Here is an 18,302-nt window from a genome sequence, read left to right as displayed (position 1 = left end):
CACATGCTTTGTGCAAACCTGTCCACTGAGGAAACACCATTCTCCACTCATCTTCAGATCTTAAGTGATAGCTTCTAATTGAGGAAAGCTAAAATCACCAGTAATAGATGGCACAGGGAGAGTCCAATGGCCCTGCCATCCAGGTCCCCTGCATGCAAATTATGCTCTACCAAGTCCTGGCTGGAGCTCTGGGGTTCACACAAATAAAGGGATATTCTTTGTTCCTGAAAAATGAACTCTGGGCTCAGAAAAAGGTCCCATGTCTGGGGATATACTGCCATGGTACCTTTCCAACCTCTGCAGCACCTTAGAGCTACAGCTCCTTACTTGGAAGATGGAGATGATAATCTCCTCTCATACTTACTGATAACAGGCTGAGCATGGTTAATCCGAACTTCCCAAATCCAAAACGCTCTAAAATACAAAACTTTCTGAGCACTGACATGGAGTCTCAGGTGAAATATCCCACCCTTCACCCCATGTGATGGACTGGGTCAAAACACAGGGTCACAGAAGATACTGTATAAAATATTTTTAGGTAGTGTGTGTACAATGCTTATGAAACAAATGAATTCTCTGTTTAGACTCGAGTTCCATCCCTAAGATATTTCATTAAGCATGCCAATATTCCAAAATCAAGAACAATCCAAAATCGGCAACACACCCGGTGGCAGGCATATTCATTAAGGGACTCAACTTCTAGCAGCTGGACTTGCTTTGAAGTTTGGCTAAGCCTGATTCAAAAGGCACAGAAACTTTCTGCTGGAAGGGAAGAGGCTTAGCCTTCTTTGTTGAGTCACTTTCAATCCTTCTCCTTGGCTTTTGGATTGAACAATAGAGCCTGGCACACAGGAGGGTCCATACGTATTAATTTTCTTTCTAACTGCACAGTGTTTTTCCCCCCCCTTTTCTATAAACATTAAACAAGAGTTGGGTGCTATTCAAGGTGCTGGGGGCATAATAAGGAGAAATGCCAACCATGTTCCAAGCTCCTGGGAATTTAGTTGCTGGGGACAGTCATCTATAGACACAGATCCTTTTAAGGGGGACTGGAAGGATTGACAACAGATTTCCAGGGCACATGGGAGCATGCAGAAGACTGAGCCCAGCTCCAAGCAAATACATTTAGGGAGGGTTTTCGAAAGGGAAAGCCCAGAACTGAGTCTCACAGGAAAAGAGCCACAAGTCAGGAAAGAAGAAAGAGGAGGGGGCTTCCCCAAGGAGCATTCAGGTGGCAGAGCAGCGGTTTGGTGTTCCCTGCACGAAGGTGGGGAGAGGAGGTTGGTGTGTGGACAGGGGCAATGTGACGGTGGGACTTTGTGCATTTTGGTCTTTCCTGCTGACTTTACTAACAGGATTCCCTCTCAGAAGGTAGCAGTCCAGCAGCCGACGGGAATGAGGTGGCTGGCATGCTGGGTGCTCTCCCAAATCTGGAGGGAACCTTGGGGCTTTTCGCGGGTTGGCCTTCTTCAGCATGTTAGTAATATCTCATAGGATTTGGTGAAACTGTGCCAGTTCTTTCAACTCTCTTCCAACGTCCTGAAAGGGCTAATTCTACCTGATGAATTTACATGTAGCTTCCGGGCTTCCTTGCGATTGGAACTTGACGCTTTTAAAATGGCCCATAACGATTTTCAGTGTTTGGAAAATATTAAAATGAAGTTAATAATTAAGTCACATGATTTACATTTCAAGTGTGGCATACTTTTACTAACATCATAAATATAATTTATTGGCTAATTTTCTCCTTAAGCACAACTTTTAAAATAACCTTCCTCCTTGAGATATAGGCGCTCCTCTTGCCAGATGATTTTCACTCAAGGATTAAACGAGAAAAACATGGAGAGGCATAAAACATAGATTGTTATTTCATTCCATTGGATTTGCTGTTTAAATAGAACCCCGAGTTAATTAAATTTTATAGAAAAAGGAGATTCTTGGGCTATAAAATTAAAAATAATCCAAATAACCATGTCTGATGCAGATATACCTGGGATAATATCTATTTTCACAGCCCTCCTCCCCTCACGAACCCCAGTCCTTGTATTTGTAACCTAATAAACCATGTTCCATTGGAAAATATTGTCCTAATGAATCATTTTTAAGGCCCCAAGAGAATAAAACTAACTGTTTACATTTGTAAAATGCTTTATGGCTTGCAAGACACTTTTTAGCACATTATCCTTTTGGACGATCTGAGCTGCATGCAGTCGGCAGCACAGGACCATGGCCACTGCTGGCCCCAGGCAGCCTTGACAGTAGGTCAAGCCCTACTAAACGACATACCCTCTGATAGGAGGCCAGGGCTCCTAAGAGGTCTGCAATGATGGGCCTCCATTGAAGCATCTGGAGGGTCAGCACAAGGTCCTGCTCACCCCAGAGGAAGGCCTTTTCACCAAAGGCACCTCAGATATTATCCAGCAGAGAGATCCAGCTGTAGAGGGCAGACTTGGTCCCCTCTTTGGGCTGCAAGATATTTCCAGGCATATATAGAGGGACACTGGAAGCTGCCAAGGGCAGTGAAACAGATGAGAAGGAGCTAGATGTTTAGGAGGTGCCCTTCGATATCTCTATCACATCTGTCCCTTTCCCAGACATTCTTTGATATGAACAGGTGATGACTCCCCAGAGTACCTGGAGCACTATGCAACTGCTGCTCAAGATTGCTCCCCCGATCCTTCTGTTGCAACTAGAACTAGGACCCCCTGGGGAGAAATATGAAGGCACCACTGAATGTGACCCCCAAGACATTTGCATAGACCTGTTCCCTAGGTTTTGGCATCCGAAGCTCCATGAGACCCTTTAGGTAGCAAAGGTATGGGAGTTCCTGTCACGCATCAGCTACTGTGTGTGTCCAGAGTAAAGGACCAAGACCACAAGCCTTGCTTGAGGCCATGAGTTGGCTGTTTTGTGGAAAGACAGACCTACAGACACAGTCAATGCAGTGTTGTGGAGGACAGAACCCAGGAGGCTGTGGAAGAAAAGGCTGTCCCAGGGCATTTGGACATGGCCTTCCTCCTCCCTAGAGCGCTCACCCATGCCTTCCCCGATTGTCTTTCCTGTCCATCTTCCAGAACACAAATTAGAACGTGATTTTTTTCTGGGAAGTTGTTTCCGAACTCAATTTGTACCCCGCCCCATTGCACAGAACAGCTTATCTGGCCCTCAGCGGTTCTCAGGCTTGGGTGACAGGGATATCACCTGGAGAAAAATTGCTGCTGCCTAGCCCCACCCTGGAGATGCTGAATTAATTGGGGTGAGCAATAATCTAGTCAACAGAACACTGAAAGTTCTTCCAGTCATTCTAAATTGCTGCCACAGTTGATAATCCTTGTAGTAGAGGCTTCTGAACACCTGGTGTTCAGAAGTGATAATGCTCACTGGCCTGGCCTTCAACCAATCTGAGCAAACACTGGCTGCACGCCAGCCCATCTATACCAGGGCATGTACTTGGTGGAGAGCAGCCCTGCCTCTGCTGAGTTTCTAAGAGTGTCCTGGGCAGGTCTTCAGTATGTATCTGAATTCCTAGGCTGCTAGGCTAGGATACACCAGGGAGGTTGCTCTACCCTGCCCTGCCCTGCACCACCCTATCCTAAACTGCCTTCTTTCCCCCTTCCCTATCCTCTACTCCCCTTCCCTGCCTTGCCCTGCCCTCTGCAATGATGTACCAAGTCACACCATGACATTCTTGAGCACAGCGCTGTGTCTTCCTCTCTCTTTTCCCTTTAGCACCTGTCAAAATGTCTGGGATGTAACAAGAGCTTCCAAAAATCATGGAATGAGAAGAAGGGGTGTCACCTCCTCTCCAACGCACTGTCCCCTTACAGGTGTGCACACATGTATATGCATGCTCACTTTCTGACCTCATGCAGGGCCCGCCCACAGTCTTCCTGTGAAGATTAGACAGGCCTGACTGGAGCCGTGGGGTACAGAGCCTGCCGTTTGTGCAATTCAATATGAAATGCACGAGAATGACCACGAAGGGTTGGCAGGAGCCTCGGGGCCTTACCTTGGTTACCTCAAAAATCTCATCATCAAAGTCCATCGACGGGTTTCCGTTCTGTAACCACAAGGCAATGGCTGATGAGCATGAAATGAGTGATGGCACAGAGACACACAACAGTCAACGCGACAGGGCCCGCTCCTCCTTACCGGTGAGGCTGCAGCAAACTGTTCTTCAAAATCCTCAAACGGGTGGCTGTTCTGAAAGCGCAAGGGATGATGAATGAGGATGAAGTGAATGACACACAAATGACATGGATTTATGAGTTTAATGATGACGGCTTCGATGGTTTACACTCCCACGGTCTCGGGGCAGGAGCTGTTGCCAATGTACTGTGAAGATCCTGGGAGATGCTTCCAGCAGAAGCAGATGATAAAATACCAGTCTGGTTAGGGAACAGAGCAGGGGCCCATCTGCAAGTTGAAAGTCCACCTTCCTGCACACGCAGGCATCACCCAGCCTGCCCGGCAGTGGCTGTCAATAGAGCGAGATGCTGATACTAAAGATTTTTCTCTTAAGACAGAAAATGCCATCCTGTGCTTTAAACTTAACTCTGCAGCATAGCTTTGCCTGTGCCACTGTACATGTCCCCTCCACCCAAACGCTGCTCTTCTCCTCACCTCTGCAAGCTCATTGCTCACCAAATTCCTGCAGCCCTGCCGAAAAGCACCCCTAGCATGAAGAATTACTCGATTCCCTGAGCTGAAAATCCTCCTCCAAAAACCCTCAGCTGGGTGCTCCCTCAAGCAGGGACCGTGGGGTATTTAATCCCCAGTCCCCAACAGCTGCCCGAGGGTCTAGCACATGCTCAACGTATGTGAACAAATGTGTGTCTTAGAAGTAACTGGCAGTTGGCCAAATCTAATTGTTCTCTTAACTTTCTATTTTACTATTTATATTATATGTTACAGATAATACCTATATCTCATATCCATGTATATTTTAATGAACACATTTTGGTCCATATGTACAAGCTAATTATTCTTTGGATGGTTTCCAAGTAGTATAACATTAATGTAAATCCACAAATATTGGCATTAAAATGGTGCTATTATGCAGGAACAGAAATAGCTGCATCAATTCCTAATTTTGAGGGGAGCTTGGTTGGCAGTGGAAGAGTGGGGAGATTATTACCTACCGTCTTACAATACTGCTCATTGACTAGAAACCACTTCCACCCTGTTTGTAGAAAACGTGACTGTCCCTCAGCCCCAGTTACAGGATGCAGAGGGAACAGGGGAGCCAATGTGCCCATCACAGGGCCTCAGGCCCCATGAGTCCTGCCCTCGGCCACCTGTTTCTACCAGGCACTGGCTCACCATGACCTAGCTGTGACTTCAATGAGCTGAAAAGCCACCACATTTAAATAACCCCCATTACTGTTTGGTCAGACGTGGGGCGTGGTGGTGAGACTGTATTAGTCTAAGTGATCCTGAAATCTACCGTGTGGCCTTAAAGGTTAAGGTTGTGTCGCTACATCCTTTATAAATTCCCACACTTCTAGGGATTTATGGCAGGGCCTCTACCAACTAGCTCTGGGTCATAACTTTTAATAAAAACATTTTTTAGTGTCCAAAATCTCATTACTTCTGTCCAATATAAAAAAGCAAATGGCTTCAGAGCATGATGGATGAATTAAATAAATTTGAAAAACAGCCCGTGGTGGAGTCTCATAAAAACCTCACCACGTCCCACATAATGAAAATGTGGGAGGATCACCAGCGTCGGCGTGAGCCTGTCACCTTCCGGGTGACAGAAGAGGTGGCCTTTGGTGAGGGGCAGAGCTGAAGTGTGATGGGCGATTTTTACAAGTTCTGATGAAGCGTGGTTTGAGTGACACTTTGGAGCCACACAGATGTGGACCCAGTCCTGTTCACACTACTTCCTGGCCCCGTGACCCTGAATGAGGCCATTAGTCTCAGTTTTCTCATTTCTAAAGTGGGGTTGATAATGATGCCTCCCTGTCTAGTTTATTGAGAGGATTAACTGAATTGTGTGCGCACTCTTGGTTGGTGTTAGGCACATAGTAAACGCTCAATAAATAGTAGCCATTATTTTGTATCTTACCCATTTTTTTTGGTTCATTTTTAAAAGGGACACACACATAGGTTTTAATGTTAGGAACTATTATGAATGTTGAAAATAGAAGAAGAGACAAAAATCTTTCTGGACACCCCACTTTAGAAAACTCTTCCATTCAGAAGCACAGGCCAGACCCTGTGTGACAGGATGCCTAACACTGCTGGGCTTTCCAGCTTCAATGCTGAACTGCGCACTTCATTCACAACCCCTTGCCCTCCCTCTTGTCTTGCTCCTGGCTGCAGTCTTGCCTGACCATATTCCTCCCATCTGTATCTTTTGTTCCAGGGGCTATGTTACCTTACTGCTCTCTCTGGCTCGGTCATTGCCTAGCGCTCCTTTCTTCTGTCTCGGCAACCTTTGGTGATGGCATCCAGCCAGAGCAAGATCCTTCTAGCCAGTGCACCTTTCCCTAGCTGGGTCTTATGGTTCCCTGGGCCCCGCCACCCCTGCCCCACAACCCCAACTCTTGCCTTGCCCACACCTACCACTAGAGTTTCAGTTCATTTATATTCAAGTCTGAGTGCTTCTTGTAATAGATCGACATGTTTTTCATACTATCAGAGCATGCACATAGCTTTGTGTTCCACTTTTATACACTCAACATGATGTCAAATGTACCCACAACTTCAGCTTTCAACGAGGGAATGTAAAAGAAGATATTTTCCTGTGTTGTTTCAATACAGTTCTACTCTGAATCTTCATGAAGACACTGAGATAAAGTTCCCAAGAGGAGGCTCCCTTCCCATAATCTCTTCTTGAAGCAGGAGGGACACTATCGCGAAGATAACTAGCGAGACCAGATTGATGTTCCTCTTTCAGCAAAAATGACAGTGGATGAGATGGGAACTGGGGTACAAATATCAAAAAGGATGAATACTTACTTAGAGCTGCCAAGTCAGAAATGTGCTGTGGTTCTTGGCCGTACCACCCCTTGGGGGAGCCTTCATGAGATTCCTGGTGCCTGCCACCACCAGAGATTTGTACTCCATGGGTGCTGGCTCCAGGAGCCTTTAAAAGCTCCCCAGGTGATGCTAATGTGCAGCCAGCTTTGTGAATTACTGTGCTGGGGAATGAACTCTCTGTAGGAATAATCAGTGAATGTCCTACTGGGAAAACTGAAAGCATTTTGATTGATTAGGTAATTGATTAATTAATTCTTCAACAAAATGTTCACTGGGTGCTTTGCACATGCATGTCCTGGAGATTCAACAATACATAACACTCCGTCTTATCAGCTAAGATGCATCATCATTGCAATATGGGGGTGGACAGGATGGGGGGAAAGGGGACATAAGGCTGCTGGATCTAAACTCTGGTCTCAGACCCAGGCTGCAAAAGCATTGATTCAATTATCCATTTAAAAGGCTCAGGAGAAATGGATTAACTTAGGTGATTGCTAACTGCACTAAGATGTGTCTTATTAAGGACACCTAGTGATTCCAGGCATTCAAGTGCATGTTGTCTTTTCCTAGTGAATGATTTAACAAGCAAGGCACATGCTAATGAAGACTAATTCCTTCTGGTCTATGGAGCAGCTTATGTTTTGTCACCTTTAGCCATGAGTAAACAGCCACTTTCATACTGTTTGGCAACAGAAGAACAAAGATGATAGGTAAAGATGGGGGACAAAAACTATGATATTGATCAGTGGCTTCTCCCTAGAGCAGCACTGTCCAACAGAGCTATCCATGATGAGGGAAAGCTCTTGGTCTTGTGCAACATGGTAGGAGCCACATGTGGCTTTTGAGCACTTCAAATATGGCTAGTGTGACCGATAAACTGAATTTTCAATTTCATTTTGTTTTAATCAGTTTCAATTCAAACAGCCACATGTGACTAGGGTATAAGACAGCACAACTCTAGATAAAACATGTTAACAAAGTAGATCAAACAAACTTCCAGTGATTGGGTGCTTCCCAAATACTAGACCTATGCCTTCCTCCAACATCCCCAGATATTCTTTTAAGGAATATTACACATTTGCATTGACTGGAATTAAACTGAGTGGAGAATTAAATTCTTTGCTGTCTAGACAGTACCATGAAATCAGATTCAGTTTGCAAAAACAGCAACCACCTTCTGGATATGAAGTTTTTTCTTCATTGCCTGGGCCTGATAGTTGTGGGGCTTTTTAAAGAAAATTAAGATCATGTTTCAAGTGGAAATTCATGAAACCCCATCATCACTCAAACAAAACAGAATCCTAGGTGATTTCCAAGCATCCTGAGACGTGAAGACTCCAACCCTGCAGTCTGGCCTTCCTAACTTTTCATCTCAAGGAAACCAACTGTCAAGAAGATCAACTGGCTTTTGCATTAGTCAGCTTTTCATCACTGTGACCAAAGGACCTGACAAGAACAACTTAGAGGAGAAAAAGTTCCTTTTCAGCTCACAGTTTCATAAGTTCAGTTCATGGTCAGCCAACTCCATTGTTGTTCTAAAGTGAGGCAGAACAACATGGCAGAAGGACATAGCAGAGGAACACTGCTCATTTTGTGGCAGTCAGGAACGGGGGGGGGGGAGAGCGAGAGCGAGAGATCGAGAGAGTGAGAGAGCGAGAGAGAGCGAGAGAGAGAGAGAGCGAGAGAGAGAGAAAGTGAGCTCAGGAGCACACTCAAACAGCCAAGGTCAAGATATAATCCACAAAAGCATGCCCCCAGTGACCACACCCTGCCTGCCCATTGTTACTACCCAAAAGTCCATTCAAATTACGAATCCATCAAATGAATTAATCCACTGATAAGGTTACAACTCTCTTAATTGTCTCACCTCTGAACATTGTTGATGCCTAACATGAGCTTTTCAGGTGAAAGCTTGTATTCAAACTCTAAAAGCTGGTAATTGAAAACACTGGACACCTTAAAAGTGAGAAATGTAATGTTTTAAAAAGAGAGAGAATGGAAAGTGAAAAGTGGGGAACTAAAGTTCTGAGTTCAAAGCAACACTCCATCACTGGCATCTCCTTGGGTCCACACCTTCACTGCTTGAGCCTCATTTTTCTCTGCAAAATAGGGATGATGATACTTATGGTGTAGGCTTGGTGAGAGGAAGGGGAAGAAGACTGGTGTGCACAAACACAGCACAGCAACTGACAGAGTCAAGTCCCAGTGGACCTTAGCTCCCTTTCCAAAGTTAAGTAGGGGAAGAACGGAAGAAGTGGGGGAGGAGGGAGGAAATAAAGGAAAGGAAGAGTGGGAAAGAGACAAAGGAGGGAGGAAGGAGAGCTATGGAATGATTTACTTGGTGGGTGCCATGGCTTGAATGTGTCTTATGTGCCCCCCTGGAAGAGCCTCCCAAGTGGTGGTACTGGGAGGTGGTGGAACCTTATAGGAGTTGGACCTTAGGGCACGGGGTGTGACTTCTTTCTTTCTCTCTCTCTCTCTCTCTCTCTCTCTCTCTCTCTCTCTCTCTCTCTCTCTCTTTCTTTTTGGTGGTGCTGGGGATGTGAGGTATTTCTTGTGCAATCCCTTTGGTAGCTCCTGTGTGACCCCTTGAGTTGTTGAGAGAGGGCTGTTATAAAAGGAGCAAGCCTGCCCATGGCTGTCCCTGTTCCAGATGTGACTGCTCACTCTGACATCTATTTTTGCCATTGCCAGCTGCTGTTGAGCGTGAGATCCTCACTGGAACTGAGCCAATGCAGGTGCCATGGCCTGAAACCTCCCAAACTATGAGCTATATAAAACCCTTCCTCTTTATAAGGTTAGTTGCCTCCAGTATTTCATTGTAGTATTGCAAAGCTGACTAACAGAGTGGGTGAGGGAAAGCTATGGTGGAAGCGTGGGAAACACTGGTCCAGGGAAAGGGGAAAATGATCCAGAAAAGGAAATGAAGGGGCAATGGGGTCTTTCTAGAGCAGACACTGCAGCGGACCCCTGCTCGAGAGCTTCTCAATTTTCAACATGAGCAAGCCTGTTTTTCTAGATGTTTGCCCTGTTACTCTGCCTCTACCCCTGCTGCTCTCCATGCCCCCACCCCTTTCCATCCCTTACCCCTAATTTAAACTCAGTCAGTGACTCCACATTCTTATGCCCAGAATTTCTAAAACATATCCATTATTTTTTTTGAAAATATCCATGAGGATGAGGTTGGCTGCAGGATTTGCAGGTTGCTGCTGATTATGCAATGAGGTACCCATAGCTAAAATACAAGTGGCTAAATAAATTTGATCTGGGAAAGAGCTGTTACAAAGGTCAGGCAATGCTGATTGTAATGTCTGAGAAATGACGGTGCTACTGTTCAGGATCATAGTGCTCTCGTGCTTATGCCTGGCCTAAGACAGTGAGACCATCATTTGTTAATGCCATGCCTATCTATTAAGCATCTAGGGGCCCAGTTTTGTCTTTCTATTGCAAGAAGAAGAAAGAAAACAGGTGATTATCATATAGGTGGTTTTCCATGATTCATGGAAAACCATTTGTATTTAGTGTATTGTTTTAAGAATAACAACATGGTTTATACTAATAGTGGTAATGTCTTTTATATCATCATCATCATCATCATCATCGTCGTCATTATAAAACACCAAGTACCCAATCTTGTCGAGTTGGGAAAGCTGGAAGCAGCAGAGATTTAAGAGGGTAGCAGTAGTCTGTTGGGATTTGACAGTAGCAATGCTGTTGTCAGAAGGACAGGGCAGTAATCATAAAAATACAGATGATGATACAGCTATTTCTATGATTATAGACAAGATGGGGCCAGGGATGGGAATTTCAAAGAAACACTGAAAATCCCAGAGTGGCCATAGTGCTGTGTACAAATGCTGGAAACGCCTGCCTCCTTACACATACATATCCTTAAACATACCTGGGCTCTACATTCTGGTCCCAATCCAAGGTCTCATCCCAAAGATCTGACATTTGACAAGAAGGATTTTAGGGTTTGGTACTCCTTCCCTCCTGCAGCTCCCCTGTCAGGGGAGGGGGCAGCCTGCAAGACAGCTCTGCTTTTCAGTGGTTTTTCAGTGAACAGACAGATCTGTACAGGTATAAATAAATACAGGAAACTAGAAACCAAAGGGGGAATGGTTCTCAAAAGCTTGCAATAATTTGTTTTTAATTATCTCTTCCTTTCTCTCTTCTCCTTTTAAAAACCTATCATTGTAGTTCCACATTAACAAAAACTCAAGGATTTTTTTTTTAAAAACTCCTAACAAGATCTGGCATCAGTTCAGTACTTTGAAAAGGGAGTGAATCAGATCACAGTGATGTGAAATCGGCTCCTGACAGCCGCTGACAGGAGCCTTGCACACTTTTTGGGAGGAGGGCAGGGTGCTTCTCGGAGAGTCAGTCTCTTCCCTTGCTGGTGCGCCTTCTTGGAGAGGCCACCGCTGTGGTCCAGATGGCACCCAAACGGCAACAAGAAATATTGGATGGAGTTGAAATTAAGCGAGAGTAGCAGAGGCTCATGCAAATGTGGAGCAAATCGGAGGCAGTCACAAATGCAGGGATGTCACAGCAAAGGGAAAAATATTCCGAGGGCTTTGCCTGCTGCTCTGACAGCCGTTCCCTGCAAAATGTTTTTCTTTTGCTTCTCTAGAGGAATGAAGATTTTACAAACTTAGGCATGCATTGCTTTATTTACTTCTTCCTTCCTGGATACAATTCTCAAGGCATGAATTTAATAATTAATACACTTCTCCCAAGTGCCCATTATGAACAAGGCCCTGGGCCAGTTCTAGGAGGACTTGGAGCTGTCCAAGACTTGTCATAGTCAAGCTAGGGAAACAGGAAAAGACTCATTGAATCAGGATGCAAGGTGTGTCACAGCTAGGGTACACTGAGCATTTCTGTAGTGCATGGACCATGTTCAGTGCTGCAAAATTATTCACCGAACTGAACGAAGACCACACCATTGTGAATAGCCAGAGAAACCACTCTGATGTCATGTGAATAGAAGATGACGAGTTCATTCAGTCTTTGAATTTTTCTTTACCATGACATTAGTAAAATGTCCATCTCATAAGACTTTGTTGAAAAATACCCAGGATAAGACACAGGTGACAGGTCAGGATGTTGGCCAGCACACAGTCAGACCTCCATTTCTGCCTGCTTGTTGGGGTCATATATGAAGTCAAAAACAACTCATCAGATTATCATTCAGGAATATAAAGATTTTTTGTAGCACATATTTGATGACATTTTGAAATGTTTTAGGAACTGCAAAAGAGACTATGGAAATAATGTTTTAGGAACTGCAGAAGAGACTATGGAAATCTCAAGCCCATATATATTTTTTTCAATGAAGATACTAAGGCCTCCAACTTTCTCAAAGTCTTGACAATATAAGTGGCAGATTTGAGATGGCATGCTGGGTTCTCAGCTCCTAGTCTAGTTCCCTTTTCACTCCATCATGATTCCTCTAACAGTTGTAGGTTAAGAGAAGAAAGGAATAATTCAGAGCAGAGAAACCTGGCTCATGCTTCACAACAAAAAATGAAGGGACCAAGGAAACCCTGGATCACTCCAAGGGAGGACAGCGAGAAAACCGCTACTTACAGCATTCTGAGAATCAATGAGGCAATATTCACCCACAGAACAGAATCCGAAGACAGCCTGAAGGTTTGAAGTCCAGAGGGTATCTGGGAGAGTGCTGTCCTCAATGCTTCCGATTGATTGCTCAACTTAAAAAGTTCATAACTTTGTGTCATAATTTCATCAGCCCTCCTAACAGGTCTGTAATATATTTTTTACCCTTTGAGAACCTGGCATAAGGTATTACCTTCAACTGGTTGTCTTTTCCACCCACATTCATTGAGATAACTATAACACATCCTTAGAAACTTGGATCTGGTCACATGTCAAAGTCTTCCTCTATGACCCCTGGGATGGATGAAGATGATCCTGAGTATCACACATGTCCAGTTATAATGCTGATCACCTCATTGCTCCACTCAAGACTAAGACCTTGTAAGTTCCTTGTATGAGAAACTGTCTTAATCATCTCTGTGTTCCAAACTTCTCATTTTTAAAAATGGAAAGAAAAAAATGGATGAACTAGCTTATACAATAGAATGAAAAAGTGAACAGGAAGAAACTTGGTGACAGCATGACTTATTATCTGGAGGGTATGGTGGTCCATATGGTGTTTTCAAATGCTCGGCATAGATGTGCACTTGTGTGTGTGTGTGTGTACATGCACACACATGCACACATACAAGTTCACAGAGACTTGGCATTTGCTATTAAAAATTCCAGTAAGAATATCATATCCCTCCTGTCATTTGACCTAATAGAGTCTCACAATTAGGGTAAATGGTCCTGGTTCTATTTTTGAAAATACCAGGAAGAAGTTTCAGGAAAAGTTGTAAGATCAGAGATATGCCACATTTCTAGTCCTTGTAATAGCTGTAAAACATGTTTGTCTGAGCCCTTCAAGATGTTTCCATTAATGAGTCCCATCAGTGGATCAAAGATGGCAGAAATATGAGACATTCTTCACTACTAGAAGTCTGGCCAGTATCTAATCTTATCACTCCTTTGATTGCTAGCAATTGAACTGATTGTATCCTAGACGTATTGGTTTCTCAAATTTAACATATCCAAGGAACTTTTAATCTTCCCAAACCTATTCTTGTCTTCTGATTTCTATAAATGCCACCAACTGAAATCTATTTGTTAAAGCCTCAAATGTACAAGTTACTTGAGTTTCTGTCACTATAACAAAATACCTGTGATAATCAACTGATAAAAATAGGTCTATGTTGGCCCAAAGTTGTGGTGGTTCCAGGCCATGATTGGTTGGTTGCACTGCTTTGGCAAGAAGTGAGAAATCCCATCATGGCAGAATTGCCCAGTGTAAAACCACTCACTCGCCTCATATCCAGGAAGCAAGAGGAGAAAGAAGAGACCAGCATCCAACAGTCCCCTTCTAGGGCATGTCCTGGTGATCTACAGATCTCCTGCTAGGCCCCATTTCTTAAAAATGTCACAGCCTCTCAGTAGCACCACCCTGGGGACCAGGAGTTTAACATGTTTACCTCTGAAGGACATTCAACATCCAAACTATCACATTATTCCAGATACCTCCTCTCCCACACTGTGACCACCAATCACTGAAGGAAAAATACTGATTCTCTTGTTAGAGTGTTTCCCAAATCTGCCTCCCTCCATCTCCTCTGCAGCATTCTCTTCTGCCCAGATTACTGCTTCCACTCGTATCTCTGCTTAAGTTCATCTTCTATGGAACAGACAGAATGAGCTTAAAACATACCAGATCATATCTTCCATTGCACTTGGAATATCTTCCAACCACTTTCCCAGCACCTGGGAGATGGCCCACATGCTGGCTGCCCCCTCCCCATCCCGGCCATCTCCACTATTCTTCTCCTTCCCATCATGCTCCAACCAACCTTGGTCTTCTCCTTCCCTGTTCCTCACAGACACTGAGACATTCCTGGGTCAAGCTTTTGCCTTGCCTTCCCCTCTTCCTGGCACAGTCTCCATCTAATCAGTTGCTTCTCCTGATGCAGGTCCTGGCCCAGGGGGTCAACTCCTTTAGGAGACATTCTGAGGCTATGTACCTAAATACCTGTGTACCAGGCTTTTGTCACATCACCTTGTTTGGTTCTGTTCTGAGCCCTCACTGCTCTGTTTGACTATTTACTTGCCTGTGGGTAGCCTTCCCCCATGGGAGGGACCTAGATAGACATAAGAAGGAACATGGGATGGCTCAGATGGCCCCTGTGCCAAGCACAGTGCTTGACAACCAGTGGACACGAAATGATATTTATGGAATGGGTGAAGGAACGAATGCTTTAACAGAACCACCTAGACTGGTTCTAGGAGGTGCCGTCCAGTATTCTAGAAATTAGAGTATTATAACAAAAGACACTTTGTGCATATGCCTAAGGGGACTCTGTTTTTGCCACTTTGATGTCTGTGCTGTGGTCTCTGAGGACTATGCAGCTAGGATACGAAGACACATAATCAGTGAGATCTTACCAGGGACACCGGAAGCAGAGAGCCCTTTCTCCATGTGTTTACCATATCTGCTCTGTGAAAGCCTCTTTAAGTAAAGGAGTCCCCTATCTCCTTGGCTAGGTCATGAGTGGCCAGGATCATTATTTCTGGATTTGACAAATCAACACAAAGAAGCACAAACCATCTCTCTGGACCAGAGAAAGGACAGGGTCCAGTAGTAGTATTAACACTTCCCTCTTCTTGACCTGCAGGGGTCATGAAGGACAATGATAATTATAGATAATTCTCAGATGGAACTTCCTGCCTGTGTACAGACATTTTTCTGAGTGCTTTGGTGTCTTAACTCATTTTATTATCACAACAAATGTAGGGGCTACTTCCACTGAGCAGAGAAGGGGGGGATGAAAAAACCTTTCCCAGGGTCTCACAGCTAGTAAAGCATAGAGCTGGTATTTTCACCAAAGTGGGTTCTCTTTGTGAAACCTGCCCACCATTTTGCTGTGGTGAGGAGGACAATGTAAGTTGAAGCAGATGTTATGCCTAGGGTGACTGGCAAGGGCTCTGGAGCCTGCCGTGCCACAGTCCAGCCCAGTCCTCTCTGAAGAGCCATGGCCAGATCATGCTGTGTTGACACAGGGAGGGCAGAAGGGAGACAGGACTTCCTGGGTGACTGTGGCTTCAACAGCAACACAGAAACTGCCTGAGAGACAAGGCCATGGGACGGAAAACACCAGGAAAAACCCTGGAGTCTGGGATCCGTGTGACGGTGCGATAGAGGACTACTGCTAGGGATAAGGACAGCAATGCAGCCAACCTGTGGAAACCATGCTGTGCTGACAGAGCTCTATGATGAACAGGAAGATGGGAGGTGGAGACAGAATGTGTGGTAAAGAGCCAGAGTGAACGTCACCGTAACCGAGAAGCAGGGGGTTCGCCCTTCACAATCAGACTTCCCTTCCCCCTTCCTTTAGCATGTCAATCTTCTTGTCCATAAAATGGAGAAAAATATAGTTGTCACATTAATTTAACAATATAAAACTAGTTCAGGGTCAAAATCAGGGGGTGATGGTGGGGGGAGCTTTGTAAATCCCTCTTAATACATAAATACACCAAGCCTTATAAAAGCAGTTTAGATGTGATGTCACAAATAGCTGTTAAGGCAACGCGGGTTTTGCAGTCGCTGATCTAGACAGAACTTGTGATGCTCAACATATCCCCTGGTTCCTGGTAAGCCTCAGCACATGTTGCTTTCTAAGTTGCTGCAAAAAACAAGTTTTGCTTCTTTCAATTTGGGACTGTAATATATATTTTCTTATTCCACAGGATCATTCATTTAGCTCTTGTTCTTTTTTTCTTTTTTTTTACACTAGAGTTTGTTCATAACTCTTCTGTAACTGCTAATAATGGCAGTTAGGGAGAAAGAACCTCAACATGATGATTTATCCAGAAAAGCTGAATCACTGTATCAAGAGAGAATGAACGTCGGTACCAATGGATATTTATGGGGAAAGTGTATATTACAGCTCTGCTCATTACGAGGCTGTGGTTAAGGTTCTGTGAATGTTAATGGTCTGTATTAGAGGATTAATGGCAGGTTCACAGCAGCAGCAGTTCACAGATAACCTGAATCACTTTTTCTTACTGTGCAACAGATCTCCAAGGGCTCTGATTGATGCCTGCCTAAGGAACAAGCCCACTGGGCACCTGTGTCGTGGAGGGTGTATCGTTCTCACTTCAGCATGGTTAGCATTATCAGCAAAGAGCTTCAGGAACAAGAAGATAGAAGCTCCTGCTTTCTATCTGAAATCTCAGGTATTCTCAAATTACAGGCAACCTGACCCAGTAGGAAGAACATTCACTGGCTTTGGACAGGGTGGCCCTATACCCTGGTTGGCTTAAAACAGCTCATGTTTATACCTATTGTCCTGACATAACTGTTAACAGCAAACCCTCTTTGCTTTCAGAAGTGCCCCAATTTGGATAACAAACTAGGTCATTCTAGTTTTAGGGGGTCAAAGAGAGATGCACTAGATTCTTAGTTGTGCTTCTTCTAACTGTGCTGAGTGGTTTAACCTCTCTGGTTTGCAATATCCTTTACAGTATAGAAGAGACCTTCTTCTTGGCAGGCAGTTGGGGAAAGTCTTGAAATAGGATGTGAAGGACCTAGCACAGTCCCTCCTTTGGTGGGGTGCTAGAAATTTGGCAGTTACATTGTTCATCATCCCTGCCTATTAAGGACTGAATGTTTGTATGCTTTTCCCTAGATTCTCATGATGAGGACCACTTTCCAATGTGGCACTCTTGTTCTTCCCCCCCACCCCCACATGCAAACACTTTGTGAGGACAAAGCAAGAGTTTTGTGATCAACAACTCAAGGAAAGTGTTCTCACTAGGAATCAAGTCAGTCCGAACCCTGATCTTGGACTTTCCAGCCTCTGGAACTGTAAGAACATTAACTTCTATTGTTTAAGCCTCACAGTCTATGGTACTTTTCTCTGGTAGTACTGTAGCTATGGAATTCTCCTACAGAGAGCAGTCCTGACCTTGGCTTTTGAGTTAAACACCACCTGTTGAGATTATTGTTTGGGGCTCTACACACCAGTCTCTCTCCTGCCTCCAGCAGACTGCATGAGCCCTGGCGGCTGGGCCAGGTCTTACTCATGCTCGGATCTCTTGAAGCGCTTGGTGTAGCAATAGGTGAGAATACTAATAAGGCTAACATTTATTGTGCACTTATTATGTGCCAGGCCCTGCTATAAATGTCTCATGTGTGTGATTTCTCAAAAGAACTCTCTGAGGCAGGTGGCACAGTCATTATCCTCATTTAACAGGTGAACACATTGGAGGCATGGGGGAAGTTGAAGGAAGTACATTGGAGGGAGAAAAATTTTCAGCCCATGCAGTTATGCTGCAAAGCCCACTCATCAAACTGCATTACAATGCAACCTGTTACAAGGTAAGTCCAGGACACACACAACAGTCATGGCATCTCTTTTCTCATGCATTCCCCACAATGACTCAGGAAAGTAGCGCTCGCTCACCGTCTTGTTACTGAGAATTCAACAGAGAAAGCAATTTTCCTGGAGTCAGACAGCTAAGTAGTAAAGGCTCTAACGTCTATTATTCTATTATTGTTCATGATATTTCTGTGGTTTTATATCCTCCCAAAGAATAAACTCTAATACAAATTAATTGTGAAAATTAAACATTAAATTTTTAATTCATGGAATAAATTGTGGAATAACCAAGTTCAAGGTGGGAAACAGCCTGAGGATGTCTTCTTCTGACCTTCCCATTTT

General features: G+C 44.4%; 1 protein-coding gene across 1 annotated transcript in view; it reads right to left on the bottom strand.

The window, feature by feature from the left end:
* The window catches only part of DAB1 (DAB adaptor protein 1), a gene marked incomplete at its 5' end in the record, with an annotated part of 275,913 nt that overhangs the window by 29,011 nt on the left and 228,600 nt on the right, over positions 1-18,302 (bottom strand). The window contains 3 exon segments of the mRNA XM_081306683.1: positions 4,010-4,075; positions 4,077-4,124; positions 4,126-4,203. Coding sequence (XP_081162809.1) covers positions 4,010-4,075; positions 4,077-4,124; positions 4,126-4,203 — 192 coding nt within the window.

Source organism: Spermophilus citellus (genome assembly GCF_964194105.1).
Source record: "Spermophilus citellus genome assembly, chromosome: 9".
In the NCBI taxonomy this organism is placed as follows: Eukaryota; Metazoa; Chordata; class Mammalia; order Rodentia; family Sciuridae; genus Spermophilus; species Spermophilus citellus.
This window is presented reverse-complemented; position numbering and strand designations above follow the sequence as displayed.